The sequence below is a fragment of the Carassius gibelio genome, chromosome A20 (assembly GCF_023724105.1).
Source record: "Carassius gibelio isolate Cgi1373 ecotype wild population from Czech Republic chromosome A20, carGib1.2-hapl.c, whole genome shotgun sequence".
Lineage (NCBI taxonomy): Eukaryota > Metazoa > Chordata > Actinopteri > Cypriniformes > Cyprinidae > Carassius > Carassius gibelio.
Genome location: NC_068390.1, coordinates 20116386 through 20127337, shown reverse-complemented (window position 1 = coordinate 20127337; position 10952 = coordinate 20116386). Strand labels below are relative to the sequence as shown.

The following is a 10952-nucleotide window of genomic DNA, read 5'->3' as shown; positions in this document are numbered from 1 at the left end:
TGATTCAGGGTTGAATCAACAAATCAACACTGAAGACTAAAGTAATGGCTGTTGAAAATTCAGCTTTGCCATCACAGAAATAAATACAATTTTTAAAATGTTATATTTATTAAAAAAGAAAACAGCGATTTTAAATTAGAATAGTATTTCATAATGTTAAAGCATTTACTGTATTTTTGATCAGATACATCAAATACATGCAAATAAATGCAGCCATGGTGAGCATTAGTGACTTTGAAAACTTTAAATCTTCCCAACCCCTAATTTTTATATTTCTGTATAGTAATATGTATACAGTTTATATATTTTTGTTATCAGTCCTTTTGCAAATAATATACAATTAGTATCAGTTGTTGCAAATCTATTTACAACCAATCTATTTAAGTATTATTTGACTCAGATATGCTGCAGTTTGATTAGCTTCTACACACACGTACTCCTTATAGTTTACAGTCAAGCACATGCTCTCATAATCAGTGCAGCACTATCACTATCGCAATGACAAAGATTGCCTCTACGAAAAGGCTCCCCGCATCATATAGATAGATAGATGTAATGATGTTATACAATACAAAAACAAAATAAACTTTATTCCAAACATTTGACTGGCAGAGTTGATAGATACCCTGACTTACTTTGATCTGAAGAGCTTGTGGAGGCATATGCAAATAGCAGCACTAAGGACAAATATGTAGCCATCTCGGCTGCTCAATGTTGGAATCACCTAAGAGAGCCTGTTTCTTCACATGCATTGATCTTCACGTTTATATAGAGACAGGGTGCGTTGGTTTTCCCCTGTCTGTCCAATTGTACAGTCAGTGATGAATTAGTAATCGTCTCATTTTTCAAGGGTGCGGTGATCCACATGGACAAACAGACTTTTAAAAGTTCGCTGGGTGACATCACAGACTATTCCCATTAAAATGTTCCAGATGGGGGAAAAAGGTTGGACATAAAAATATGACATTATGAACAGGTGAGAAAGATTGCAGTGTACTTTTTACCCTTTGCTGGACCGGATCTGTCTGGCAATAAATATCAAAACAGAAATTAACCAGAAAATTATAAAAATGGAAGAATAAATAACAAAACTTTTGACGACTCTTAGAGACTAGTTATTAATTATTAGTTTGAAGGGTAATACTTTACAATAAGGTTTATTAGTTAACATCAATTACATAAACTAAGCATGAACAATATTTCTACAGCATTTATTATTTTTAGTTAATGTTAACTTCTGCATTTACTAATGCATTATTAAAATCAAAAGTTGTACTTGTTAACATTAGTTGATGCAGTGTGAATTAACATGAACTAACAATAAACTGTATTTTCATTTACAATCATTAACAAAGATTAATAAATACTGTAATAAATGTAGTGTTCATTGTTTGTTCATGTTAGTTAAAACATTAATGTATTAATTAAATAAACATTAATTAATAAATAAAAATTAATTAATTTATGTTCCTGTGGCTCAAGTGGTAGCGCATTGCGTTTGCAGCACAAGGTTGTGGGTTCGATTCCCAACCAGGGAACACATGTTAGGTAAAAACTGTTATACTGAATGCACTATAAGTCGCTTTGGATAAAAGCATCTGCTAAATGCATAAATTAACAAATGGAACGTTATTTTAAAGTGTTACCGTTTGCAGTTATTAATAAACATTATTTCTTTTTACATTTAAATATTTTCCTGTGTGTGTGTATATATATATAGTGTTATTTATATTGCACGGATACTTTTATTTTATTAGAATTTTTTTCTTAACTTATCTTTATATTTATTATTATTTATTATTATTATTATTTTATTATAAATAATTATAATTAATAATAATTTATTTATTTTTCAGGAGACACTGTTTTCCAAATGAATGTTGTTCAGTGCTTTGACGCAATGTATTTTGTTTAAAGCACTATATAAATAAAGGTGATTGATTGATTATTATTATTATTATTATTATTATAAATAATAATAATATAGTACTATTACTTCTACTACTACCACTTATTAATACGTTTATAAGTAGTTCAATAAAAACCACCAAGAAATAGCTCTTGTACAGTTTGGTCAACCAACCACCACACCACCGACGGGAAAACCACTGACAATGTACCGGTGGATACGAGTCAGCTAAACCTATACAGTGGACTTTAAACACCTTCATATGCAGGCGCCTGGTACAAAAACTTGTTTAGAAATGAATCCAATTGAGTAAAATGCTGAGCTAAATCACAGGCTTGAAAGATATATTCCCTTTTTAAGCGTTACCCCTTTACAACAAGATGGTTTCGTCCAAATCCATAACAGGAAGAACCGGTGTTTATCGTTTGCGAACAGGAAGTTGTGCGTCGTTCCGTAGTCGATGCAGTCTGTCAAATCGACTGATTTGTTGTAGAGCCCATGAATTTGAAGTGTTTTTTCGCAGCTCAGAGACTTGGTCGAAGTTAACGGAAAGCAGACGCTGCTATTTTTTTGTTGTTGCAATAATGGTGTCTGCTGGATAGGAAAACTTAGGTTTTCTTAGGCAATTCGCTTCCTGCGAGGTGACACAGGCATACAGGTACAGCTGTCCTGCAAGGAATAGATCAGAACACTTAATAAACTCTTCTCCTGAATACCGAGTAACAGTTAACAAGCGAACCAAATCAGTCTATGACGTTAAAAGCTTGTCCAGTGTGTTTCTTGATACTGTATAAATATGCTCTGCCCAGAATCCCTAAAATGACACGTTGACTGAAAAAGATGAATGTCATTGTAACCTGCCAGTCAACACTGCGACCACTTAGTCTGAATATTATTTTCAGATTGTTCTCAAAAACCAGGTTAGAGCGTTGAATACATATTGTAAATAACATTATCCTGCCTTTTGACATCTCGCATGCTGTTTATCATTGCATGTCCACGAATACTCAGTTACCCAAATGTAAAAGGTTATTGTATTGCCTTGATTTTGACAGTCTGTCGTCACACTACTCCAGTATATCAATTAAAAGCTTGTGAAGCCAAAATCTGTTTGTTATAAACAAATCTGTTATTATCAGCATACATATCAAGGATATATTTATGTGCACTTTTTTTGTAGTACAGGTATTCTTTAATTTTTTTTTAAGGACAGCGTGATAGGCAGACGATACCACCTCAGTGTAAGGATGGGTGCTGAGAGCAGTGCGCTGCCAAACTGTGTGCTGGAAGAGCCGTTGCTGACACTGCCGTCTGGTCTTACCATGTACTCTGCCCTCCTCCGGGATGGCAAGCCTGCCTCGGTCTTTGTGCATAAGCAAGACAATGAGGATAAAGTCAGTAAAGCTGCCAAGGTAAATGTAAACAGCTGCTATGTAACCTCACCAATGACATACATTATCTGTCAAAAGTTTGGACACCTTACACATTTTTTTAAATTAATATTTTCCACATCTTAGAATAATAGTAGTCACTTAATACAAATTATACATCTTCCTTTACAGCATCTGAAGACATTAAGGCATCCATGTCTTCTTCACTTCCTGTCATGCTCAGTGCAGGATGGAGGCATACATTTAGTGACAGAACCAGTTCAACCATTAAAACGGCTGCTAGACAATCTCACTCCAGAGGAGATCTGTGCAGGCCTCTATGACCTGTTGCAGGCACTAGTCTTTCTGCATGACAGGGTAAGATGCATTTTATTATTATATTATGAATAAATATATATTAAAATATTTATTACGTTTTTTATTTTTTTTAGACACTTTAACTAAATATTTTATCTTTCTCTCATCTCTTAGGGTAAATCAAGTCACAACAATGTGTGCATATCCTCAGTGTTTGTCAGTGAAGATGGCCACTGGAAACTCGGGGGGATGGAAACTGTCTGCAAGTTTTCAGAGGCAACACCAGAGGTGACATCCGTAACTACTTAAGTTCTTGTTTCAAAAGATAAAAGGAAATTTAATGAAATTTAATGGCATGGCTCTGGTTACAATTGGTTAAATACCTTTAATAACAAATATAGGCAGTACTGTAACACTTTGTATGTGTGACTTCCTCTCCAGTTTCTCAGAAGTATCCAGAATGTTAGGGAAAACAGTGCCATTCCTCCTGAGGAGAAGGTAGGGACCATATTTGTATTTATATTATAAAGAAATAAAAACTTTGACTCTGCAAGGATGTATTGACAGTAATATAGTTATGATGTTAAAAGATTTCTATTTCAAGTAAATGCTATTCTTTAAAATTTTCTACTTATCGAAGTATCAGAGAAAAACAAATAATACAATAATAATAATACTCATACACCAAATCAACATATTAGAATAAAAATTCAACTTTGTCGTTTTAGGAATAAATTCCATTTTCTAAAATATTAAAATAGAAAACAGCTGTTTTTAAATTGAATAATATTTTACAATATTACGTTTTTTTAACTGCGTTTAAAATAAATGCAGCCCTGGTGAACATAAGAGACTTCTTTCAAAATAATTTTTAAAAATCCTTCCAACCCCAAATATTTGAATGGTAGAATATGTAATCCTATTCCGATTTGTTCCCAGAATTTACAAGGCCTGGGACAAATTAAAAACTGACAACAGTCCTGATTGTTATGACTCAGCATTATAATAATGTTTCTTTAATAATCTATTTGTAGCTTGAAGGATTCAGAACTCTTCCCGACAATCATGCCCACTCCCGAGACGCCTTTTCATTCGGGGTAATCGTGGAGGCACTTCTTCCACTTCTGACCGGACATGGTTAGTAACACTCTTAATTCAACAGACGCATGTAAAGCAGGCTGAGCATGTCTAAGGTTCATCCTGCTGTGGCAGTTTCTAAGCCTTTACTGTATAGACATTGTGACATAATTGTTAATGGACTGACAAAACTATTTTACATGCGGGGTACAAGTTTTTAATTCAGGGCAGGTTATGATGACTTAATGTTCAATAAACAAAATGATCGACAGGAGCACTGTAATGGTGACGCAACCTTTTGGCTTTTATGTTTTGTGTTTTTTGGAGCAGGGCCTCACTAAAAACATGCTCTGTTGTTTTTGTGCTATCTTTTTTTTTCTTATTTAGTCTCACTCACTAAATTGTGGTGTTTTTCCATTCCCTCTTTCATGCATGTTTTTATTTATCTTTCCATGTCTGTTCCCCATTTTTGTAACCTCCATGTGCTCCTCCGCCCAAATGTACTTTCTGTCTCAGTCTCAGATGATTTGTTGGAGAGTCTAAAGAACATGCTGCAGGCCAGCCTCTTGACCCCTGACCCCATGTCTCGCCCATCTCTCAGCAGTTTGCTGACTCACAAGTTCTTCAGGTTCGCTCTGATTCAATTCTGATCAATCGGGGTCTTTTGAATCCATTTAAATGTTAATTTCGCCTGTATTGACGTAAGATTATTATATGATAATTAAATTATTTAAATACCTAAACATTGCCATATTTAATTCTTATAGAAATGACTTCTTAGATATCATGAATTTTATGAAGAGTTTGACCCTGAAAAATGAGGAGGAGAAGAATGAATTCTTCAAGTAAGCTTCCCTTTCAAAGGCATGATTGTATTACTCTAGAAGGGTGAAGTGTTGTGCTTGGATAACTAAGTGCGTTTCTGCAGGTTTCTCTTGGACCGGGTTCAGAACCTCCCAGAGGAGTTAATAGCTACACGTCTGGCTCCTAAATTGCTCAATTCTTTGGTGTTTGCTGAGCCCATGGCTGTCAAAAGCTTTCTTCCTCACCTCTTACGGCCTAAGCAAGGCAGGAAACCTTTAGGAGATGCTTTTTGTACACTTGTTTAGTTGCATTAGTCTTAGTTATGAAGTTGACGTCTGTTTTCTGATGTACAGACTCGAGTGTGAGCACCGGTGAGGAGTGTCTTCTGTCTTTGTCTTTGTATCGGAGATACGTGGTTCCTCAGCTCCTTAAGCTCTATAAGGTGAATGAGGAGCACGTCAGGATTGTGCTTCTCTCCCACATTCACATCTATGCTGAGTTCTTTCCTCACGAAGAACTGAAAAATCAGATTCTTCCTCAGGTACTGTGGAAATGTATGTGTTTATCAGTAGCTTAATGAAACTGAATTCTTTCGAAAAATGAGTAGTTCAGGATGTTTTTAAGTTGATACTGGGATTGTTTCAGTTTTTTCCCACACTTTATCTCTCAGGTTTTGCTGGGAATGAGAGATACGAATGACTCACTCGTTGCAATGACACTACAGAGTTTGGCTGTGCTTGTCCCGTTGCTGGGTGCCCAAGTGGTTGTTGGTGGGGAGAGGACTAAAGTCTTTAAACGGACTACGCCAAACTTCACCAAGTCCACAGAGGTCACCCCAGAGAGTAAGACACATCTGTTGAGGCACTTTTATAATGAGAAGGAGTCTAGTCTAATTCTCTGCTTATTTTACTAAACAAGTTGATCAGCCCAATTCATTTCTGTTTTGATTCATCTGATACGTATTTGTCCCATTCTAAACATTTATGCTGCTGAAGTTATTATAGTTATTATATTTACCTATATTGAATGTAAATGTTATGTTTTACAATACATTTAATTATTTTTTTTTCTTTACAATCTCTCAAGACTGGTTGGAATAAGATAAAGTAAATATCAAATATCCTTCAGCCAGATTTATCAGTAAAGGTCTTCTTAATGGCTAATGTATTTAAAAATGAAATTAAGATATGAAGTATGAAACATATGGATGGTACTAATATTGTTTTGAGGCCACTGGAGGATGCTGCTGCATCAGTTTATATGTCATAGATATTTCTTTTCTAGTAGTGCATTCAGTTCCTCTTTTAGGGAAAGAAAAGAAATATATACTAATGTATATAATATAAACATTTTAAAACATTTGCACTGATTAAACTCAAATAAGTATTTCAGTTTAAAAATCATCTACTAATGTGAAGACTTTTAATATATTTAGATTTCTGTTTAAATTAAATGCTGTTCTTTGAACTTTCTATTCATAAAAAAAATCCAATAATTCCAAAGTAATAAATAAGTTTCACAAAAATATTAAGCAACAAAACTGTTTTCAGCATTTGATAATGATAAGACATTTTCTTGAGCATCAAATCAGCTTATTAGAATGACTTCTGAAGAATCATGTGACACTGAAAACTGAAGGACTTCCCTTTGATCCCAAACCTCTTTTCCTCTTCAGCATCACCCGTGCATATTGTTGGGCCCTCACATCCCCACATCTCACAACCACCAAAGGTCCTGAATCTGTTCACTAAGAGCTCAGAGGACAAAAAGATGGTTTTAGACAATATGTATTCCTTCAAAGCAACTGAAAAGACCACCGCCCAGCACACCACATCAGAAAGAGCAGGTATGCCACAACTGATACTTTAAAGAGTTAACTACCTACTTGGTGTTTGAAATGAAAACCTTTTGAATCAAGTGATCTCTCTAGTATTTAGCAGCGAAATGAATGGGTGCAGAATGGGCACACAAGCTGCAGACAACACGAAAACTAACAGCACGGTGAGATCCGATGAAGATTGGCCTAACTGGAGTGACACAGAGGAGGCAGAAAAGGACAAGACCCAGTCAGTCCAGATTAACATTCGGTCAGCAGGCATCCCTGGTCAGAGCAACTCCGCTTTATCAGCTGACAATGAGGATGAAAGTGAGGAACCCTGGGATGATTTTGAGGACTCAGAAGTGACCTCAGACAGGTCACACTTGACTCCTTTACCAGTCTCTGTACCTAAGGCATCAACAAAGAGCACTGCAATATCTCTGTCTGAATCTAGTGCCGGACCTCCAAGGCAGTCAAAAGCACTCAAACTGAACTCTAGCGTCAGAAGCAATCTAGATCATAACCATATCTCATTATGGGACACCGGTTGGAACCAGACAACTGACACCCTCAAACCCAGCAACACAAGTTTAGCATTAGAGCCCAAGCCAAAAAGCACAATCAAAAGCTCTGAAGCTGAATGTCTTGGGCAGGAGTTCACAATTGCAGTGAAGAAGAAGCCAGAGCCAGATCCAGAGCTAGACTTCTTTGCAGACATGGTCCCAGATATAAAGCTGTCTTCCTCATCTCTTCTGCTCCCTGTGGAGAGCTCAGTCAGAGAACCCAATACGGGACACACATCAGACCCATCAATAGATAAACTGAGACTTACTACCAAGTTTGCTGCTGCTGACTTGACTGAGGTAAGTTTAGCTATTCGCACCGACATCCATTTCAGTTATTTAGACTACAGTACGATGACGAACTGATGCGATTAACTTTTGTGTTGCTTTCACAGACTGAGGCAGAAGGATGGGGCGATGACCTAAACTGGGAAGATGAGAATGCCTGGTGATCAGTGTGGTCTTCTACAGAAAGCCATATGAGAGATTTACTTTCAAGAAAACTGCTACATATGCCATCATGACATTATCACTAAAGACCAATACAAAAATGTAGTAACTACGATTTAAGAGAGAAGTGTGTATTGTAAGATTCCCCCACCCTATACGATATGATATTCAATCTTTTGTTGCCATAGAAATTGTTCAGCTACAGAAAAAGGCTTTTGAAAGATAGCATGATGGACCTAAACATGCCAGATCCTTTTAGGAGTCCTTCAGTCATGTTGCACTGTGAAGGGGTATTTAACCTGGAAATGCATATACTTCTGTCAGGTTTCTTTGTGCCATACCGTTTTTTTTTGTTTTGTTTTTTTTTTGGTTCAGTGAGCCTTAGAGGACACACAGCCTCAACTTGAGAAGAAATATACAGACTCTAATTTGTGTTCATTAGATTTGATGAGCCCAACCTAATTTATTTGTATTATCAGCTGCTTATTAAATAAAATGGTTTTATGGTATTTGATCTGCTTTGATTTAATTTTTACATGTACGGTTTTAAGTTGTGAAAATTTGTCTTTTTTTTTTATTACATCTAAGTCTCATAAAAAAAAAAATCGATTTATACATCTTATTGTGATAAATTAATGTTAATGTGTGTTGTTTTATACATTTACACCCACATCTCAACAGCAACTGAAGGATAAATCCAAATCCCCAGCCTACTTTTTCATATTCAAGCAATATGAAACCCCCCAGTTTTTTTTACAAATGCTATTTCTTAATTGTCATAATAGGATGGCGGCATTAATATATTATGTTCAAGTTGTGTTGAAATAACCTACAATTACACTCGGAGGATTTAGAAAATTCAGGGCTGTAATTATGAGGATGTGAACAATTTTTTTTTTTTACAAAGTCAGAATCTTTAAATTACAACAATTCTGACAGTGTGAATGCATCATTAAAATTAAGAGTTTTAGACTTCAGTATTCAATGTAAATATCTCAATATCAAACCACTGACTAGAAAAGTCAACAAAACAAATTTTAATGAAGTTTATTTAATAAACAATTTTTTGGTCTTTGGAGTGACACTTTTCCTTATAAAAACAAAAAAAAACTTCTATACAAATATCTTGGGTGACTTCAGCAAATGTAGTGACATGGAACAAAAAGGCAGCGTAGGTTAAAAGCAGCCAGAGGTAGAGGTGTTGTTGTGGTTGAATCAGTGCTCCTCTACTGTAGTGGTGTTGATTTGAGTTATCAGTGTCTGCAAGACCTCAAGTCTGGTCCTGACCCACTGTGGAGGGGATGGGTTGTGGCCTGGCCCCACTATTGCCTGCAGGGCTTTCAAGGCACTTTCTGCTGTCTGGAGGTATCTCTCAAACTCCTCTTCTACTTTAGTTTCTTGTCTTGCCCTCTTCGGACATGGCTGGAACAGGCAAAGAATCACAGAATTAGTAAAGATTTGTTCCAGAAGTATGTCAGACTAGAAAGCTAGTCATCCTTTCACTCACTCACCTCTTCAGTAAGTGGCGGTTGTACAGGTGAGTTGTCCTCACACTCCATTCGCTCACAGTGTTTCTCTATTACACTCCTCCACTCCTTCAGACGTCCGAGTCTTGCTTCCTCAGATTCCTGGTGTGAGACAATCTGTAGAGAGTGATGCAATAATCTATATAAGCAGCACTCCAAGAAGACAAAATAACACTTTTTGTTAGTCTGTGAATCTCTCATTTCATACCTTACTGAGGTAGTTTAACACTTTGGTTTTGATCTCCTCTGATGTCAATGTTTGAGAAATCACTTCCTCATGGTTGGTTATCTTAAAGTTACAAAAGAGAGACGAGAGCTAGATTACAAAATTGTTGATTAAAAACAGAGTTAAACAGGGATGTGATTTGAGATTTTTTTTTTTAAATAAATAAATAAAAACTCAAGTTCTTGAGCATAACTGATCACTTAGTTTTAAATTACAAAATGTACCTATACTAGTTCAAGTAAATGCACCCTTTATGTAGTTATACCCAAGTCAGATTTGTGTAGATTTTTCAAAAATGTTTCATTATACATTCACTTGCTCAAATATACAAATTTAACAATTGAGGACATTGTCTGTTATATAAATGGTTACATAATGGGGAAATTCTGACCTCTGCAAAGAGGCCAAAGGCCTCGAGGACATGATGGAGTATCAGCCAGGATGGGTGAGTCAGGAGACCATTGAACAGACCACTGATTCTTGGCAAAACTTGGCACTGCAGTCACACACATACATATAAGTACTGCACACACACAATGAAATGACCAAGTGGAGGAAATCATTCCTGGTCAGAATTTGCTTGTTTTTTTTACCTCATATTCCATGTATACCTGAATATTTGGAGAAATAAATACTTTTCCCAGTGAAGCAAGGAACTCCAAAGCAGCTAAAAGCAGGTCATCTGGGCATTTCTGGATAGTCAACCCGCTCAAACAGGAAACAGCCTTTTTTGGGCAAAGACAAAAAACCTTGAATCAAAATTAACAAATATCTAAAAAGTGACAATATATATATATATATACAGTTTTGTTCAAAATAATAGCAGTACAATGTGACTAACCAGAATAATCAAGGTTTTTAGTATTTTTTTTATTGCTACGTGGCAAACA

General features: G+C 35.9%; 2 protein-coding genes across 5 annotated transcripts in view; one reads left to right on the top strand and one right to left on the bottom strand.

Moving 5' to 3' along the window:
- The first annotated feature begins 2298 nt into the window (after positions 1-2298).
- On the top strand, positions 2299-8846 carry scyl3 (SCY1-like, kinase-like 3). Of its 2 annotated transcripts, XM_052535791.1 has the most exons (15): positions 2327-2567; positions 2719-2829; positions 3118-3321; positions 3472-3657; positions 3772-3885; positions 4039-4095; positions 4632-4734; positions 5191-5302; positions 5442-5519; positions 5603-5742; positions 5832-6019; positions 6149-6320; positions 7154-7324; positions 7409-8160; positions 8256-8846. In XM_052535791.1, the coding sequence occupies exons 3-15, from the start codon at positions 3157-3159 to the stop codon at positions 8310-8312; spliced, it is 2295 nt and encodes a 764-aa protein (XP_052391751.1). In that variant the 5' UTR covers positions 2327-2567; positions 2719-2829; positions 3118-3156; the 3' UTR covers positions 8313-8846. The 2 variants fall into 2 exon arrangements, with proteins under 2 accessions (XP_052391750.1, XP_052391751.1); XM_052535790.1 differs by lacking the exon at positions 2719-2829 and having other exon boundaries at positions 2299-2567; positions 8256-8845.
- Positions 8847-9332: 486 nt separating this feature from the next.
- The window catches only part of firrm (FIGNL1 interacting regulator of recombination and mitosis), a 44498-nt gene continuing 42878 nt past the window's right edge, over positions 9333-10952 (bottom strand). For all 3 annotated transcript variants that reach the window (XM_052535776.1, XM_052535775.1, XM_052535774.1), the window contains 5 exons: positions 10674-10787; positions 10454-10558; positions 10045-10125; positions 9822-9953; positions 9333-9732 (listed from right to left, as the gene is read on the bottom strand). In XM_052535776.1, coding sequence (XP_052391736.1) covers positions 9526-9732; positions 9822-9953; positions 10045-10125; positions 10454-10558; positions 10674-10787 — 639 coding nt within the window. In that variant the 3' untranslated portion in view covers positions 9333-9525. The remainder of the gene's footprint in view (positions 9733-9821; positions 9954-10044; positions 10126-10453; positions 10559-10673; positions 10788-10952) is intronic.

Bases quoted from the DNA above. Each gene is read 5' to 3' on its own strand.
- scyl3 (XM_052535791.1), top strand. From the start codon at position 3,157: ATGGGTGCTGAGAGCAGTGCGCTGCCAAACTGTGTGCTGGAAGAGCCG. The intron at 3,886-4,038 runs GTGACATCCGTA...CTTCCTCTCCAG, and splicing joins TTTCAGAGGCAACACCAGAG to TTTCTCAGAAGTATCCAGAA. The intron at 8,161-8,255 runs GTAAGTTTAGCT...TTGCTTTCACAG, and splicing joins CTGCTGCTGACTTGACTGAG to ACTGAGGCAGAAGGATGGGG.